This window comes from Pseudophryne corroboree, chromosome 5, assembly GCF_028390025.1.
Source record: "Pseudophryne corroboree isolate aPseCor3 chromosome 5, aPseCor3.hap2, whole genome shotgun sequence".
Lineage (NCBI taxonomy): Eukaryota > Metazoa > Chordata > Amphibia > Anura > Myobatrachidae > Pseudophryne > Pseudophryne corroboree.
In genome coordinates, this window is record NC_086448.1 from 81650047 (window position 1) to 81670238 (window position 20192).

The 20192-nt window shown below is 49.1% G+C and overlaps 1 protein-coding gene across 2 annotated transcripts in view; it reads right to left on the reverse strand.

Annotated features, from left to right (window-relative positions):
• The window catches only part of ANKIB1 (ankyrin repeat and IBR domain containing 1), a 220438-nt gene that overhangs the window by 42800 nt on the left and 157446 nt on the right, over nt 1–20192 (reverse strand). For both annotated transcript variants that reach the window (XR_010177583.1, XM_063921412.1), the window contains exon 10: nt 5020–5108. Coding sequence is in view for 1 of the 2 variants with exons in the window: in XM_063921412.1 (XP_063777482.1) it covers nt 5020–5108 (89 nt within the window). In the remaining variant the exon portion in view is untranslated. The remainder of the gene's footprint in view (nt 1–5019; nt 5109–20192) is intronic.

Genomic DNA, 20192 nt, shown 5'->3' on the forward strand with positions numbered 1-20192 from the left:
GATGGACATCGTGTCTGCTTTGGAAGTCTGCTTCCCAGTTGTCCACTCCTGGAATGAAGACTGCTGACAGAGCGCTGGCACGTCTTTCCGCCCAGAGAAGAAACTTCGTGGCCTCGGCCATCGCCGCTCTGCTCCTTGTTCCGCCCTGGCGGTTTATGTACGCCACCGCTGTCACGTTGTCTGACTGAATCAAGACAGGCAGACCTCGAAGAAGATGTTCTGCTTGCAGTATGCCGTTGTTAATGGCCCTTAATTCCAGAGTGTTTATGTGTAGACAAGCTTCCTGGCTTGACCACTTTCCCTGAAAGTTTCTTCACTGTGTGACTGCTCCCCAGCCTCGGAGGCTGGCATCTGTGGTCACCAGGATCCAATCCTGAATCCCAAACCTGCGTCCCTCCAGAAGGTGAGAACTGTGCAGCCACCACAGAAGGGAGATAGAATTATTTTCCGGTGCATGTCTAGGTGAGACCCGGACCACTGGTCTAACAGGTTCCACTGGAACACCCTGGCATGGAACCTGCCATACGGAATGGCCTTGTAGGCCGCCACCATCTTCCCCAGCAACCGAGTGCATTGAAGAACTGACACCTTTGCTGGTTTCAGAATCTGTTTCACCATGTTCTGTATTTCCAGAGCTTTTTCCACTGGAAGAAAAACTCTCTGCAATTCTGTATCCAGAATCATACCCAGGAACGACAGCCGTGTCGTCGGATCCAACTGTGATTTTGGCAAATTTAGGAGCCAACCATGTTGTTGCAGAATCGTCAGTGAAAGGGCAACATTCTTCAGCAATTGCTCCTTGGACCTCGCCTTTATGAGGAGATCGTCCAAGAACGGGATAATTGTGATTCCCTGCTTGCGCAGGAGAACCATCATTTCCGCCATTACTTTGGTGAAAATCCTCGGAGCCGTGGACAGACCAAACAGCAACGTCTGAAATTGGTAATGACAATCCTGCACAGCAAATCTCAGGTAAGCCTGATGTGGAGGATATATGGGGACATGCAAGTAGGCATCTTTTATGTCGACCGACACCAAAAAAATCCCCCTCTTCCAGACTGGAGATCACTGCTCGGAAAGATTCCATCTTGAACTTGAATTTTTTTAGAAAGAAATTGAAGGATTTTAGGTTCAGAATCGGCCTGACTGAGCCAGGCTCGAATAAAAGCCTTCCCCTGTTGTGACGGGGGCACTGTGACAATTACTTGATTTTGACACAACTTTAGTATCGCAGCGCTTACTATCTCTCTTTCTGGAAGAGAAGCTGGCAAGGCCGATTTGAAAAATCGGTGAGGGGGCATGTCTTGAAACTCTAACCTGTATCCTTGGGTTACTATTTCTACTATCCAAGGATCCAGGTCCAAGTGCACCCAGACCTGACTGAAGAGTTGGAGACGTGCCGCCACCGGTGCGGACTCCCGCAGAGGAGCCCCAGCGTCATGCGGTGGATTTGGTAGAAGCCGCAGAGGACTTCTGCTCTTGGGAACTTGCCACAGCCTGTGACCTTTTTCCCCTTCCTCTCCCCCTCGCAGCAAGGAAGGAGGACCCACGTCCTTTTTTTTATTTATTGGGCCGAAAGGACTGCATCTGATAGTGAGGCGATTTCCTCTGCTGTGCAGGAACATAAGGTAAAAAAGATGACTTACCCGCGGTAGCCGTAGAGACCAGGTCAGTGAGGCCGTCACCAAACAAGACCTTACCGTTAAACGGTAAAGACTCCATCGCCTTCTTAGAGTCAGCGTCAGCATTTCATTGATGAATCCACAATGCTCTCCTTGCTGAGACTGCCATGTCATTGGCCCTTGAACCCAAAAGGCCAATATCCTTTACAGCTTCTTTTAAATATGCTGCAGCATCCCTGATGTGACAGAGGAGTCAAAAGCACACTATCCCTGTCTAGGGTATCTACCTCAGATGACAAGTTATCTGCCCACTTTTCAATAGCGCTACTCACCCATGCCGAAGCAACGGCAGGCCTGAGTAGCGACCCTGTAGTGACATAAATTGATTTTAGGGTATTTTCCTGCTTACGATCCGCAGGATCCTTTAGGGCTGCCGTGTCAGGAAACGGAAGCGCCACCTTTTTGGATAGACGCGATAAAGCTTTGTCTACCGAGGGGATTGACTCCCACCTTTCCCTGTTCCCAGGGGGGAACGGATATGCCACTGGAATTCTTTTGGGAACCTGTATCTTCTTATCAGGATTTTCCCAAGCCTTTTCAAAAAGTGCGTTCAGTTCATGAGAGGGAGGAAACGTTACCTCAGGTTTCTTTCCTTTAAACATACAGACCCTCGTATCAGGAACCGCAGGGTCCTCCGTGATATGTAATACATCTTTTATCGCCACAATCATGTACTGAATACTCTTAGCCAGTTTTGGATGTAATCTGGCATCACTATAGTCGACACTGGAATCAGAGTCCGTGTCGGTATCTGCTATCTGTGTAAATGCACGTTTCTGTGACCCCGAAGGGGTCTGGGCTTGTGACAAAGCATCCTCCATGGATTTCCTCCATGTCTGGTTCTTAGACTCAGATTTATCAAATCTCTTAGTCAACCTAGTCACATTTGCGTTAAAAACACTCAACATGTTCACCCAATCATCCGTCGGCGGTGCCGTCACTCAGCCTCAGACATGTCGACACACACGTACCGACACCCACAACCACACTGGGGCTATAGGAGACAGGCCCACAAAAAAAAGCCTGTAAGAGAGACACAAAGGGAGTTCTGCCAGCTCACACCCAGCGCCTATCTCGGTACTGAAGCAAGTAAAAGGACTGCCCAGACCTCAATTCACTTGTGCCCCCCACCCCCCCATTTTGCACCCTGTTACTTGTACAGCAGTGTGGAGGTCAGGGCCAGCGTCTCTGCAGCTTCTGTGAAGAGAAAATGGCGCTGGTCAGAGCTGTGTGGGCTAAGCTCCGCCCACTACATGGTGCGCTTCAGTCTCGCTTAAATTCATATTTATACTGGCGGGGGTCCCTTAACTAGTGTCTAGGCACTGTTATTACTTATGCCAGTGGCGTTTGTGGTTCATGCTGCCCAGGGCGCCCCCCCCTGCGCCCTGCACCCTGCAGTGTCGAGTTATGTGAGGGAGCATGGCGCGCAGCGCGCCCGCTGCGCGGTACCCTTAAACGCCGTCTTCTGCCGTCACTGAAGTCTTCTGATCTTCTCATACTCGCCCGGCTTCTGTCTTTTGGCTCTGTGAGGGGGGTGACGGCGCGGCTCCGGGAACAAGCAGCTAGGCGTACCAAGTGACCGAACCCTCTGGAGCTAATGGTGTCTAGTAGCCTAAGATGCAGAGCCCTTGAACTCAGAAGAAGTAGGTCTGCTACTCTCCCCTCACTCCCACGATGCAGGGAGCCTGTAGCCAGCAGGTCTCCCTGAAAATAATAAACCTAATAAACCTAATAAAAGTCTTTTTCTGAGAAACTCTGAAGAGCTCCTCAGTGTGCATCCAGTCTCACTGGGCACATAATCTAACTGGAGTCTGGAGGAGGGGCATAGAGGGAGGAGCCAGTTCACACCCATTCAAGGTCTTACAGTGTTCCCATGTCTCCTGCGGATCCCGTCTATACCCCATGGTTCTTGAAGCATCCCCAGCATCCTTTAGGACGTATGAGAAACAATATAACAACCTTAAAATGTCCTTTGGTCTGATTAATAGATGGTCACGACAATTTTCAATGAATCTAATAAAAAAAGATTAACCCTAGTGTGTACCGTATATACTCGAGTATAAGCCAACTTTTTCAGCACATTTTTCTATGCTGAAAAAGACCCCCTCGGCTTATACTCGAGTCAGCACCCCGCAGCTCCACGGCTGCAGCAGACGCCGTGGGCTGTGTGGGCGTCCGCTGCAGCCGGCTCCAGGGACAGACACTAGAGGTCATTATTGTGTGGCGCTGCTATGGGAGAGGCATCATGACGTCTCTCCCATAGAGAGCAGTGGGCGGCCAGACGGACGGAGCAGCAGCAGCAGAAGAAGCGGTCGGGAAGCAGGAGCAGGGCAGTGGTAAGTATTGTTTGTATTATTGTGTGTGTGTGTGTGTGTGTGTGTGTGTGTGTGTGTGTGTTTGTAAGCGGCAACAGGGGGCAAAGAAAGAGGGGGCACAACTACTGGGGGAAAATAAAGAGGGGTCACAACTACTGGGGGCAAAGAAATGGTACACAACTACTGGGGGCAAAGCAACAGGGGGGCATGTTTTTATCTGGCACTGTGGGGGGATATCTGTCACTGGGGGTATATGTGGCACTGGGGGCACAGCCTTAGCAACAGGCATTACCCCCTGGCAACAAGCATAACACCTACTGCATGAAACCCCTGGCAACGAGCATGACACCCTGAGCATGAAAACCCCTGGCACCATGCATTTCCCACCGTAGGCTTATACTCGAGTCAATAATTTTTCCCAGTTTTTTGTGGTAAAATTAGGTGCCTCGGCTTATATTCGGGTCGACTTATACTCGAGTATATAAAGTAAGTGTGTGCGTGAACTTGTGTCTTGGGCAGATTGGATGGGCCAAGTGGTTCCTATCTGCCGTCAAATTCTCTGTTTCCGTGACTCATTTACATACATTCCCAGTCTTAAAAATAAAATACAATAGCTGCTCTCATCTTAGCCAGACACCTACAAAAGCGCCCATTATATCTAACACCATGGGGCCAACGTCTGCTGCCATCACTGTATAATGCTAAAGCACATTTAATTGCAGGTACAATAAGAAAAACAAAGAATAGCGGGATTCCCACTACAACTCCTGGCACTAATAAACTGTGAAAAAGGGTACCGCAAGCTGCAAGTGCGTTAGGCCTTGATATGGCTTAAAGATCATACCAACAAGAAAAATATCCCCAAAAATCACTGTGCTGTGTGGCCGCTATGAAAAGAAAAATTCAAGTAATGAAATAATAATAAAAACAAGAATTTGGAAAGTGTGTATTTTTGCTCAATTAGGCCAACGTGACAGATAAGTCCCAGTAAGAGGGGCTAGCCCTGCACAGACGGTACTTACGCTCTTCCGGCTTCATCTCGGACACCTTCTGCAGCCACTGCTTCCATGTGTGGCAGTCACATGGCTCATGGGCATCTCCCAGACACTCCCTATAACACAGAGAGCCATTTACACTTACTGACGATTCCTCCGCTTACATACAGGTGCATATACTTTATACGCTCTGTCATGTGAATCCCGGGCGGGGGTGTTTAACATGAATTCGATTGATCCTTATTTTGTGTGTGTGCTTTGTTAAGGAGTAGGAATGTATTTTTAATTCTGCTTAAAAACCTCCACTGACCACAAAGCAGGTATTATATTTCCATCTCACAGATAAAATAAGATTTTACTCACCGGTAAATCTATTTCTCGTAGTCCGTAGTGGATGCTGGGGACTCCGTAAGGACCATGGGGAATAGACGGCTCCGCAGGAGACTGGGCACATCTAAAGAAAGATTTAGGACTATCTGGTGTGCACTGGCTCCTCCCCCTATGACCCTCCTCCAAGCCTCAGTTAGGAACTGTGCCCGGAAGAGCTGACACAATAAGGAAGGATTTTGAATCCCGGGTAAGACTAATACCAGCCACACCAATCACACCATATAACACGTGATAGGAACCCCGGTTAACAGTATGATAACAATTGGAGCCTCTGAAGAGATGGCTCACAACAAAACCCGATTTTTGTAACAATAACTATGTACAAGTATTGCAGACAATCCGCACTTGGGATGGGCGCCCAGCATCCACTACGGACTACGAGAAATAGATTTACCGGTGAGTAAAATCTTATTTTCTCTGACGTCCTAGTGGATGCTGGGGACTCTGTAAGGACCATGGGGATTATACCAAAGCTCCCAAACGGGCGGGAGAGTGCGGATGACTCTGCAGCACCGAATGAGAGAACTCCAGGTCCTCCTCAGCCAGGGAATCAAATTTTTAGAATTTAGCAAACGTGTTTGCCCCTGACCAAGTAGCTGCTCGGCAAAGTTGTAAAGCCGAGACCCCTCGGGCAGCCGCCCAAGATGAGCCCACCTTCCTTGTGGAATGGGCTTTTATTGATTTAGGCTGCTGTAATCCTACCGCAGAATGCGCCAGCTGAATAGTGCTACAAATCCAGCGCGCAATAGACTACTTAGAAGCAGGAGCACCCAGCTTGTTGGGTGCATACAGGATAAACAGCGAGTCAGTTTTTCTGACTCCAGCCGTCCTGGAACATAAATTTTCAGGGCCCTGACTACGTCCAGCAACTTGGAATCCTCCAAGTCCCTAGTAGCCGCAGGCACCACAATAGGTTGGTTCAAGTGAAAAGCTGAGACCACCTTCGGGAGAAACTGAGGACGAGTCCTCAATTCTGCCCTATCCATCTGGAAAATCAGATAAGGGCTTTTTCAAGACAAAGCCGCCAAATCTGAAACCCGCCTGGCCGAAGCCAGGGCCAACAGTATGACCACTTTCCACGTGAAATATTTTAATTCCACAGTCTTAAGTGGTTCGAACCAATGTGATTTCAGGCATGCCAAAACCACATTGAGATCCCAAGGTGCCACTGGTGGCACAAAAGGAGGCTGAATATGCAGAACTCCTTTGACAAAAGTCTGAACTTCAGGCAGTGAAGCCAGTTATTTCTGGAAGAAAATCGACAGAGCCGAAATCTGGACCTTGATGGACCCCAATTTGAGGCCCAACGTCACCCCTGCTTGCAGGAAGTGTAGGAATCGACCCAGTTGAAATTCCTCCTTCGGGGCCTTCGGGGCCTTCATGGCCTCACACCAAGCAACATATTTCCGCCAAATGTGGTAATAATGTCTTGCGGTGACATCCTTCCTGGCTTTGATCAGGGTAGGGATGACTTCCTCCGGAATACCCTTTTCCTTTAGGATCCGGTGTTCAACCGCCATGCCGTCAAACGCAGCCGCGGTAAGTCTTGGAACAGACAGGGTCCCTGCTGCAGCAGGTCTTGTCTGAGCGGCAGAGGCCAAGGGTCCTCTGCCAGCATCTCTTGAAGTTCCGGGTACCAAGCTCTTCTTGGCCAATCCGGAACCATGAGTATGGTTTTCACTCCTCGCAGTCTTATTATTCTCAGCACCCTGGGTATGAGAGGTAGAGGAGGAAACACATAAACCGACTGGTACACCCACGGTGTCACTAGAGCGTCCACAGCGATCGCCTGAGGGTCCCTTGACCTGGCGCAATATCTTTTCAACTTTTTGTTGAGGCGGGACGCCATCATGTCCACCCGTGGTCATTCCCAACGGTTTACCCGCATTTGGAAAACTTCTGGAAGAAGTCCCCATTCTCCCGGGTGTAGGTCGCCCATCGGAGAATCCTTGTGGCTTCTGCCATCGCCATCCTGCTTCTTGTGCCGCCCTGTCTGTTTACATGGGCGACCGCCGTGATGTTGTCTGAATGGATCAGTACCGGCTGGTTCTGAAGCAGGGGCCTTGCTTGGCTTATGGCATTGTAAATGGCCCTTAGCTCCAGAATAATTATGTGAAGCGAAATCTCCTTGGAAATTTCTTCCCTGTGTGACTGCACCCCAGCCCCGAAGGCTGGCCTCCGTGGTCACCAGGACCCAGTCCTGTATTCCGAATCTGCGGCCCTCTAGTAGATGAGCCCTCTGCAGCCACCACAGCAGTGACACCCTGTTTCTTGCCGACAGGGTTATCCGCTGTTGTATCTGTAGATGGGACCCGGACCATTTGTCCCACAGGTCCCACTGGAACGTCCTTGCGTGGAACCTTCCGAATGGAATTATGCTTCGTACGAAGCTACCATTTTTTCCAGGACTCGTGTGCTTCCACTGGAAGAAACACTCTTTTCTGGTCTGTGTCCAGAATCATTCCCAGGAACAGAAGACGTGTCGTCGGGACCAGCTGTGACTTTGGAATATTGAGAATCCAGTCGTGCTGTTGTAGCACTTCCCGAGAGAGTGCTACCCCTACTACCAACTGTTCTTTGGACCTCGCCTTTATCAGGAGATCGTCCAAGTACGGGATAATAAAAACTTCCTTCTTGCGAAGGAGTATCATCATTTCGGCCGTTACCTTGATAAAGACCTTCGGTGCCGTGGACAACTCCAACGGCAGCGTCTGGAACTGATAGTGACAGTCCTGTACCACACATCTGAGGTACTCCTGGTGAGGAGGGTAAATGGGGACATGCAGGTACGCATCCTTGATGTCCAGGGAGACCCTGTAATCCCCCTCGTCCAGGCTCGTAATAACCGCCCTGAGCGATTCCATCTCGAACTTGAATCTTCTGATATAAAAGTTCAAGTATTTTAATTTTAAGATGGGTCTCACCGAACCGTTCTGTTTCGGTACCACAACCATTGTGGAATAGTAACCCCTTCCTTGCTGAAGGAGGGGCACCTTGACAATCACTTGTTGTGATTATAGTGTTGAATAGCCACCAACACCGCCTCCCTGGCAGAGGGAGGTGCCGGTAAGGCAGATTTTAGGAAACGGCGGGGGGAAGAACGTCTCGAACTCCAGCCTGTACCCCTGAGATACTACTTGAAGGACCCAGGGATCCATGTGAGAGAGCCCACTGGGCGCTGAAATTTCTGAGACGGGCCCCCACCATACCCGGGTCCGCCTGAGCAGCCCCAGCGTCATGCTGTGGACTTACCGGATGCAGGGAGGACTTCTGCTCTTGGGAACTAGCTGTGCGCTGCAGCTTTTTCCTCTACCTTTGCCTCTCGGCAGAAAGGATGAGCCTCTAGCCCTCTTGCTTTTCTGGGGCCGAAAGGACTGTACTTGATGATACGGTGCTTTCTTTTGTTGTGGGGTAGCCTGTGGCAAAAAAGTCGATTTCCCAGCAGTAGCTGTGGAAACGAGGTCTGAAAGACCATCCCCAAACAGTTTTACCCCCTTATAGGGCAAAACTTCCATGTGCCGATTCGAGTCGGCATCGCCTGACCATTGCCGAGTCCATAACCCCCGTCTGGCGGCAATGGACCTAGCGCTTATCAGCAAAATATTGTCCCTATCCATAGTTATTTTCCGACAGGGAATCTGACCACGCAGCGGGAGCACTGCACATCCATGCCGAAGCAATGGCTGGTCGCAATATAATGCCCGAGTGTGTGACTATATCTCTCAGGGTAACCCCCTGCTTTTTATCTGCAGGTTCCTTCAGGGCGGCCGTATCCGGAGACGGTAGTGCCACCTTTTCTGATAAGCGTGTAAGCGCTGTATCTACCCTATGGGGTGTTTCCCAACGTGACCTATCCTCTGGCGGGAAAGGGTACGCTGCCAATAACCGTTTAGAAATTATCAATTTCTTACCGGGGGAAGACCACGCTTCCTCACACACCTCATTTAATTTCTCAGATGCAGGAAAAACTACTGGTAGTTTTCTGTCACCAAACATAATACCCTTTTATGTGGTACCTGGGGTATTATCATAAATGTGTAATACATTTTTCATTGCCTCAATCATGTAACGGGTGGACCTATTTGGAGGGTACACTAGTCTCATCGTCGTCGACACTGGAGTCGGTATCCGTGTCGACATCTGTTTCTGCCATCTGAGGTAGCGGGCGTTTTTAGAGCCCCCCATGACATTTGAGACGCTGGAACAGGCACAAGCTGAGTAGCCGGCTGTTCTGTGTCGTCGACCTTTTGTGTAAGGAGTTGACACTTTCACGTAATCCTTCCATAAGTCCAACCACGCCGGTGTCGACCCCGCAGGGGGTGACATCACATTTACAGGCATTCGCTCCGCCTCCACATCATTATCCTCCTCATACATGTCGACACAGCCGTACCGACACACAGCATACACACAGGGAATGCTCTGACAGAGGACAGGACCCCACAAAGCCCTTTGGGGAGACAGAGGGAGAGTATGCCAGCACACACCAGGGCGCTATATATCACAGGGATATCACATATAAAGAGTGTTTTCCCTTATAGCTGCCTATATATATTGTATACTGCGCCTAAATTGTGCCCCCCCTCTCTTTTTAACCCTTTCTGTAGTGTATTGACTGCAGGGGAGAGCCAGGGAGCTTCCCTCCAACGGAGCTGTGAGGGAAAAATGGCGCCAGTGTGCTGAAGGAGATAGCTCCGCTCCTTTTTCGCGGACTTTCTCCCGCATTTTTATGGATTCTGGCAGGGGTTAAAAAGCACCTATATAGCCTCTGGGGCTATATATGGTGCCAGTTTGCCAGCCAAGGTGTCAGTATTGCTGCTCAGGGTGCCCCCCCCCAGCGCCCTGCACCCATCAGTGACCGGAGTGTGAGGTGTGCATGAGGAGCAATGGCGCACAGCTGCAGTGCTGTGCGCTACCTTGGAGAAGACCGAAGTCTTCAGCCGCCGATTTTCCGGACCACCTTCTTGCTTCTGGCTCTGTAAGGGGGACGGCGGCGCGGCTCCGGGAACGGACGACGAGGTCGGGTCCTGTGTTCGATCCCTCTGGAGCTAATGGTGTCCAGTAGCCTAAGAAGCCCAAGCTACCACCACTTAGGTAGGTTCGCTTCTTCTCCCCTTAGTCCCTCGATGCAGTGAGCCTGTTGCCAGCAGGTCTCACTGAAAATAAAAAACCTAACAAACACTTTCTTCCTAGGAGCTCAGGAGAGCCCCTAGTGTGCATCCAGCTCAGCCGGGCACAGAAATCTAACTGAGGCTTGGAGGAGGGTCATAGGGGGAGGAGCCAGTGCACACCAGATAGTCCTAAATCTTTCTTTAGATGTGCCCAGTCTCCTGCGGAGCCGTCTATTCCCCATGGTCCTTACGGAGTCCCCAGCATCCACTAGGACGTCAGAGAAATGTACAATGCTTCCTGCTGATATCACCCTGCTGATCATATAAACACTTGCTGGTGATGGAGGAAGTATCAAGCGTTCTAAAGGGTACAAGTAGAGAAGTTGCTACAGGAAACATCACCACCCGTCCTTTGCAGAAGCTTTGACACATCTCCCCCTGAGAACTCTTCTCCCTGCTCCTCCTCAGTACTAAGATGACAAACTGGCACTTACGTAGCATTTTGCTGTGTTTGGTAGTACTGTGCTCATCACGCTTGCTGCATCCCCTCTATACTGTGCATCTGGGCTGGATGCCGCCTCCCCATCTCTTTGTACCATGTGGTTAGAACATATGCAGTTACCATAATGTACATTCAGGGACAGGTACTCTGTCCTTGAATAAAGCCTTGCATGCATCCTGTGTGACCTGTATGTCACCCGCATATGACCCTGGTTGAAATCAATGCAGAGGAGCTCCACTCGCACATTCCCAACATACAGTATCACGGCCCATTAGTGGGGATGAGACTGTAGGGCACTATACACTGAGAAACTCTGCTCATCTTTAGTATGCGGTGGAGAGGTCTTTTTTTAATTTTTTTTATTCTATTCACATTCTGCTTTTTCATTTACATTTTTAATGGCAATTGAATAAGAAACTGCACCTGTAATGCTCAACAACACGTAGACCTAACCAATACCAGTACAATATTATTCCATCACTGTTATCACCTATTAATCCGAGTGGATACAAAATACGTGCAGCAAGATTCAGGTGACGTCAGCACCAGCCAACGGAAATAACAGTTTTATGGGCCCATTTATCAACGAGTGATAAAACTCATTGTGAATGATAAATGGTCCTCCAGCCAATCTGCTCCCAACTGTCATTTTCAAACACCTAACAGGAGCTGAACACATGACAGCTAGTGCCTGATTGGCCGGAGCACCATTTATCATATGCAACCAGTTTTTATCACTTGTTGATAAATCAGCCCCTTAGTGTATGCATAACAGATGGCCTGCAGGAGCAGGACAGACTCAGGGAGCCTCAGGACGGAGAGATACTCCTGCACTGTTTCTCTGACGTCCTAAGTGGATGCTGGGGACTCCGTCAGGACCATGGGGAATAGCGGCTCCGCAGGAGACAGGGCACAAAAATAAAGCTTTAGGATCAGGTGGTGTGCACTGGCTCCTCCCCCTATGACCCTCCTCCAAGCCTCAGTTAGGTTTTTGTGCCCGTCCGAGCAGGGTGCAATCTAGGTGGCTCTCTTAAGGAGCTGCTTAGAAAAAGTTTTTAGGTTTTTTATGTTCAGTGAGTCCTGCTGGCAACAGGCTCACTGCATCGAGGGACTTAGGGGAGAGAAGTTCAACTCACCTGCGTGCAGGATGGATTGGCTTCTTAGGCTACTGGACACCATTAGCTCCAGAGGGAGTCGGAACACAGGTCTCACCCTGGGGTTCGTCCCGGAGCCGCGCCGCCGACCCCCCTTGCAGATGCTGAAGATTGAAGGTCCAGAAACCGGCGGCAGAAGGCTTTTCAGTCTTCATGAAGGTAGCGCACAGCTCTGCAGCTGTGCGCCATTGTTGTCACACACTTCACACCATAGGTCACGGAGGGTGCAGGGCGCTGCTGGGGGCGCCCTGGGCAGCAATGTATAATACCTTTTATGGCTAAAAAATACATCACATATAGCCCTTGAGGCTATATGGATGTATTAAACCCATGCCAGATATCTCAAACTCCGGGAGAAAAGCCCGCCGGAATAGGGGGCGGGGCTTATTCTCCTCAGCACACAGCGCCATTTTCCTGCTCAGCTCCGCTGTGAGGAAGGCTCCCAGGACTCTCCCCTGCACTGCACTACAGAAACAGGGTAAAACAGAGAGGGGGGGCACTTTTTTTGGCGATATTTTATATATTTAAGCTGCTATAAGGATACAACACTTATATAAGGTTGTTCCCATATATATTATAGCGCTTGGGTGTGTGCTGGCAAACTCTCCCTCTGTCTCCCCAAAGGGCTAGTGGGGTCCTGTCTTCGATAAGAGCATTCCCTGTGTGTCTGCTGTGTGTCGGTACGTGTGTGTCGACATGTATGAGGACGATGTTGGTGTGGAGGCAGAGCAATTGCCGATAATGGTGATGTCACCCCCCAGGGAGTCGACACCGGAATGGATGGCTTTGTTTATGGAATTACGTGATAATGTCAGCACATTACAAAAATCAGTTGACGACATGAGACGGCCGGAAAACCAGTTGGTACCTGCCCAGGCGTCTCAGACACCGTCAGGGGCTGTAAAACGCCCTTTACCTCAGTCGGTCGACACAGACCCAGACACTGAATCTAGTGTCGACGGTGAAGAAACAAACGTATTTTCAAGTAGGGCCACACGTTATATGATCACGGCAATGAAGGAGGCTTTGCATATCTCTGATACTGCAAGTACCACAAAAATGGGTATTATGTGGGGGGTGAAAAAACTACCTGTAGTTTTTCCTGAATCAGAGGAATTGAATGATGTATGTGATGAAGCGTGGGTTAACCCAGATAGAAAAGTGCTAATTTCAAAAAAGTTATTGGCATTATACCCTTTCCCGCCAGAGGTTAGGGCGCGCTGGGAAACACCCCCTAGGGTGGATAAGGCGCTCACACGCTTATCAAAACAAGTGGCGTTACCGTCTCCTGATACGGCCGCCCTCAAGGATCCAGCTGATAGGAGGCTGGAAACTACCCTAAAAAGTATATACACACATACTGGTGTTATACTGCGACCAGCCATCGCCTCAGCCTGGATGTGCAGTGCTGGGGTGGTCTGGTCGGATTCCCTGACTGAAAATATTGATACCCTGGATAGGGACAGTATTTTATTGACTATAGAGCAATTAAAGGATGCTTTTCTTTATATGCGAGACGCTCAGAGGGATATTTGCACTCTGGCATCGAGAGTAAATGCGATGTCCATATCTGCCAGAAGAAGTTTATGGACGCGACAGTGGTCAGGTGATGCGGATTCTAAACGACATATGGAAGTATTGCCGTATAAAGGGGAGGAATTATTTGGCGTCGGTCTATCGGATCTGGTGGCCACGGCAACTGCCGGAAAATCCACCTTTTTACCTCAGACCCCCTCCCAACAGAAAAAGACACCGTCTTTTCAGCCGCAGTCCTTTCGGTCCTATAAGAACAAGCGGGCAAAAGGACAGTCATATCTGCCCCGGGGCAGAGGAAGGGGTAAGAGAGGACAGCAAGCAGCCCCTGCCCAGGAACAGAAGCCCTCCCAGGGTTCTGCAAAGCCCTCAGCATGACGCTGGGGCTTTACAAGCGGACTCAGGAGCGGTGGGGGGTCGACTCAAGAATTTCAGCGCACAGTGGGCTTGCTCACAGGTGGACCCCTGGATCCTGCAGGTAGTATCTCAGGGTTACAGGTTGGAATTCGAGAAGTCTCCCCCTCGCCGGTTCCTAAAGTCTGCTTTGCCAACGTCTCCCTCAGACAGGGCGACGGTATTGGAAGCCATTCACAAGCTGTTTTCTCAGCAGGTGATAGTCAAGGTACCCCTCCTACAACAAGGAAAAGGGTATTACTCCACGCTATTTGTGGTACCGAAGCCGGACGGCTCAGTAAGACCTATTCTAAATCTGAAATCTTTGAACCTGTACATACAGAAATTCAAATTCAAGATGGAGTCACTCAGAGCAGTGATAGCGAATCTGGAAGAAGGGGACTTTATGGTGTCCCTGGACATAAAGGATGCTTACCTGCATGTCCCAATTTGCCCTTCACATCAAGGGTACCTCAGGTTCGTGGTGCAAAACTGTCATTATCAGTTTCAGACGCTGCCGTTTGGATTGTCCACGGCACCTCGGGTCTTTACCAAGGTAATGGCCGAAATGATGATTCTTCTTCGAAGAAGAGGCGTATTAATTATCCCTTACTTGGACGATCTCCTGATAAGGGCAAGGTCCAGAGAACAGCTGGAGGACGGAGAAGCACTAACCCAATTAGTGCTGCAACAACACGGGTGGATTCTGAATTTTCCAAAATCTCAGTTGACACCGACAACACGTCTGCTGTTCCTGGGAATGATTCTGGACACGGTTCAGAAAAAGGTGTTTCTTCCGGAGGAGAAAGCCAAGGAGTTATCCAAACTTGTCAGGAACCTCCTAAAACCAGGAAAAGTGTCTGTGCATCAATGCACAAGAGTCCTGGGAAAGATGGTGGCTTCTTACGAAGCGATTCCATTCGGCAGATTCCACGCACGAACTTTTCAGTGGGATCTGTTGGACAAATGGTCCGGATCGCATCTGCAGATGCACCAGCGGATAACCTTATCACCACGGACAAGGGTGTCTCTTCTGTGGTGGTTGCAGAGTGCTCATCTGTTAGAGGGCCGCAGATTCGGCATACAGGACTGGGTCCTGGTGACCACGGATGCCAGTCTGAGAGGCTGGGGAGCGGTCACACAGGGAAGAAACTTCCAGGGAGTATGGTCAAGCCTGGAGATGTCTTTTCACATAAATATACTGGAGCTAAGAGCGATTTACAATGCTCTAAGTCTGGCAAAACCCCTGCTTCAGGGTCAGCCGGTGTTGATCCAGTCGGACAACATCACGGCAGTCGCCCACGTAAACAGACAGGGCGGCACAAGAAGCAGGACAGCAATGGCAGAAGCTGCAAGGATTCTTCGCTGGGCGGAAGATCATGTGATAGCACTGTCAGCAGTGTTCATTCCGGGAGTGGACAACTGGGAAGCAGACTTCCTCAGCAGACACGATCTACACCCGGGAGAGTGGGGACTTCATCCAGAAGTCTTCCACATGATTGTGAACCGTTGGGAAAAACCAAAAGGTGGATATGATGGCGTCCCGCCTCAACAAAAAACTGGACAGGTATTGCGCCAGGTCAAGAAACCCTCAGGCAATAGCTGTGGACGCTCTGGTAACACCGTGGGTGTTCCAGTCAGTGTATGTGTTCCCTCCTCTGCATCTCATACCAAAAGTACTGAGAATTATACGGCAAAGGGGAGTAAGAACGATACTCGTGGCTCCGGATTGGCCAAGAAGAACTTGGTACCCGGAACTTCAAGAGATGCTCACGGAGGATCCGTGGCCTCTACCTCTAAGACGGGACCTGCTTCAGCAGGGACCGTGTCTATTCCAAGACTTACCGCGGCTGCGTTTGACGGCATGGCGGTTGAACGCCGAATTCTAAGGGAAAAAGGCATTCCGGAAGAGGTCATTCCTACACTGGTAAAAGCCAGGAAGGAGGTGACTGCACAACATTATCACCGCATTTGGAGAAAATATGTTGCGTGGTGTGAGGCCAGGAAGGCCCCCACGGAGGAATTTCAACTGGGTCGATTCCTACATTTCCTGCAAACAGGATTGTCTATGGGCCTCAAATTGGGGTCCATTAAGGTTCAAATTTCGGCCCTGTCGATTTTCTTCCAGAAAGAATTGGCTTCAGTTCCTGAAGTCCAGACTTTTGTAAAAGGAGTACTACATATACAGCCCCCGTTTGTGCCCCCAGTGGCACCGTGGGATCTTAATGTAGTTTTGGATTTTCTCAAATCCCATTGGTTTGAGCCACTCAAATCGGTGGAGTTGAAATATCTTACATGGAAAGTAACCATGCTACTGGCCCTGGCTTCAGCCAGGAGAGTATCAGAATTAGCGGCTTTATCATATAAGAGCCCATATCTGATTTTCCATTCGGACAGGGCAGAACTGCGGACGCGTCCTCATTTTCTGCCTAAGGTGGTGTCAGCGTTTCACCTGAACCAGCCTATTGTGGTGCCTGCGGCTACTAACGATTTGGAGGATTCCAAGTTGTTGGACGTGGTCCGGGCATTGAAAATATATATTTCAAGAACGGCTGGAGTCAGAAAGTCTGACTCGCTGTTTATATTGTATGCACCCAACAAGCTGGGTGCTCCTGCTTCTAAGCAGACGATTGCTCGTTGGATTTGTAGCACAATTCAACTTGCACATTCTGTGGCAGGCTTGCCACAACCAAAATCTGTCAAGGCCCATTCCACAAGGAAAGTGGGCTCATCCTGGGCGGCTGCCCGGGGGGTCTCGGCATTACAACTCTGCCGAGCAGCTACGTGGTCGGGGGAGAACACGTTTGTAAAATTCTACAAATTTGATACCCTGGCTAAAGAGGACCTGGAGTTCTCTCATTCGGTGCTGCAGAGTCATCCGCACCTCTCCCGCCCGTTTGGGAGCTTTGGTATAATCCCCATGGTCCTGACGGAGTCCCCAGCATCCACTTAGGACGTCAGAGAAAATAAGATTTTACTTACCGATAAATCTATTTCTCGTAGTCCGTAGTGGATGCTGGGCGCCCATCCCAAGTGCGGATTGTCTGCAATACTTGTACATAGTTATTGTTACAAAAAAATCGGGTTGTTATTGTTGTGAGCCGTCTGTTCAGAGGCTCCTACGTTTGTCATACTGTTAACTGGGTTCAGATCACAAGTTGTACGGTGTGATTGGTGTGGCTGGTATGAGTCTTACCCGGGATTCAATATCCTTCCTTATTGTGTACGCTCGTCCGGGCACAGTATCCTAACTGAGGCTTGGAGGAGGGTCATAGGGGGAGGAGCCAGTGCACACCACCTGATCCTAAAGCTTTATTTTTGTGCCCTGTCTCCTGCGGAGCCGCTATTCCCCATGGTCCTGACGGAGTCCCCAGCATCCACTACGGACTACGAGAAATAGATTTATCGGTAAGTAAAATCTTATTTTCTGTCTCTGCCTCCCTGGTCCCACCTGGAGCTGTCCTGCATTGTACAGAGACTCTATACAGCCCCTTGTGGTGCTCCGGGGTACTTGCGATTTAATACCCACTCAACCCACAATGTATACTAAGATAAAACTAAATCAACATGAAATCAGTCTCTTTGAAACAATGACTTTGAGGCTGAGTTAGCCGGTTCTGTGACCTCGGTTACTTTCTTGTCCTGCTTTAGCCTCAGGTGTCCCATTGATAAATTATTCAGTGTTTCTGTCACAGAGAGCTGCCAGGTCCTCATATGACACTGCACTGAGTATACACACCATCACAGCCTCCTGCATGTCTGTTTAGTACAATACAATGTTTGTAGACAGAGCAGTCACAGACGATTCTCGGACGTGTCCTTATATACAGAGTCAGAAGCCGGCTTGCACAGAAAACCGTCCTTCTAAATCCTGGCTTGGCACCCTATCCCCAGTACAATAACGTTAGCAGAAGATGTTGGCTCCAGGCCACCTGAGGCTTTCTGTGCCGCTACTAAATGCCGCTTCCCGCGGTGTCTGCTATGTCATATCTCCAATTTCATCTGCATTATAAATGATGTACAAGCTAATAGCAGGCTGTAGGAAAAGAATACGCCTCCTGCAGGAAACAAGACACTGACCACAAAAAGCCTGGTTTTATTTCATGCAGAGCTATGAAAGGCGGAATGCTCCGCACGTTCCGCACTGCTGGGATCTGCAAATGGATCAAATGCTGATGTGGAGAGTAGAAGAAAAAGACTGAATGATCATCTCTATAACTAGGAGATGAATCATGGACCCACACCAGGAGTTTGTCTATAAGGTAAAGGGGCTGCTGTAAACCATTGCTGTTCGCATTTTCAGCACACCAACAGAAGCCCCTTCCAGGTCCGGACCACCCTAGCCCATATTAATACCATATATGTAACCCATGCAGCTATGGTAAAAAAATCTGAAAAATTATTTTAATTACATTATTTTCAAACTTCTAACACGGTATTCCCATAACCAAACCATTTGTCTAACAGAACCCCGGCTTAAGTTATTGATAGTTAGAACCACAGTATCGCTGGATAAACCAGGGCTAGGCAACTCTTGGCAAAACGACCACAAGGTGGCACAGTGAATGTTTACAGTGGCACCAATGGAGTCTGTCCCTCTCCATCTAGGCGCCTAGCTCCTTCCCCTCTGTCAAAGTCAGAAAAATATCACGATGCACACTGCCATATTTGCACCTCACACAGGTCTGCGCTGCGCATGCGTGCGCTCTCCCGTGCGTGCGCATACTCGCTGTTGCGGGCACCCGCGGGCGCGCGGTATGTGCATTTACGGTAGAGTTCATGTGTTCGTAGCGTGCGACTCAATCGTTACATATTTTCACTATATAATGTATTTTGTAGACCATGGTCCCTTTGATAGAATCTGAAAGTTTGGTTAATGTAGAATGTTCATGAACAGAGAAATCCCCCTTTGTTTGATACGAAGGGTCAGACAGGAGTAATACAGTGGTGTTTAGTACCCATCGGAAGAGTAATTAATTAGCAATATTCCGGTGTTGGTTTGAAGCGGATTAATCGCTCGTGCGAATAATTATGGACATAAGAAGTTTATGTCCATTTACTATTATTTGCACTTAATTATCCATGCGGCGGGAAACCCAGTTTCCCTCCCACCTGAGCTGTTGGAAATAGTCACAGCCCACCTGTATGAATCAACCTATGACCTTTTGTTATAATGCGAGGAGGAATTCCTGTGTCCAATGAACAATGAGATTGTAGGGACCATTGAATTGTATTGTGTGTGGGGCATAAATAGACAAGCCGATCACATCCAGGACTCACTCTTCAACGGTGATCATTGCTGAAAATCGGGAGCTGGATGTCCAGAGGCGCATGCGATCGTTTCCTTTGTGCGTAAGTTTTCTCCGCAATCATATTGTCTTTCTTGTGGTTATGGGCCATTTCTCTCTCTCTTCTCTTTCTCTCGTATTCTCTTAAACGTAATAGTATTGTATTGTATTTCATGTGTAGTTATCTGGTTAGGTAGTCTATGTTATATTGTAGTGTATGACTTGTATTGTATTAATTCTTTTGCAAGTATAACATTCATAATATATATATTAGGCGTTGGACCCTAAGCACGGTATCTGTGTATTTCTTATAGTGTTAAGTATTCTCAGAGCGTCGGTGACGCTCAAACAGCTTTTAAGTTAATAAGGTTACACTGTGTTGCATCTACACCCTATCTCTATACAAAGGTTTTACAGCATAGTACGTTGTTTATGGTTTAGATATAAAGGTTTAACATTGTGAGCGTCTGCGCCGCTCGTGATCTCCTCGTGGTCTCGAGCGTCCGCTACGCTGATAGCGTAGCATTACGGTAGTCGCTCACCTATAAGTGTGCCCGATACCAACAGCGTATTCTCGTGAGTGTCTGTATCGCTCGAGCAGCCCGCTCCCGATACAGCGTCCGTTACGCTATAGTGAACCATTACGTTAGTCGGCAGCCAATAGCGTGCCTGCCTGTGATCTCTTTGCCGTGAGCGAACGTGACGCTTGAGCGTCTCGACCACGGCTAAGCGATTGTTACGCAACGAGCGTACCCTTACGGTACTCCATACGTAAATAGCGTACAGTGTTCTTAGACCTCATAAAGGGTTTTATATAAGATAAATATTT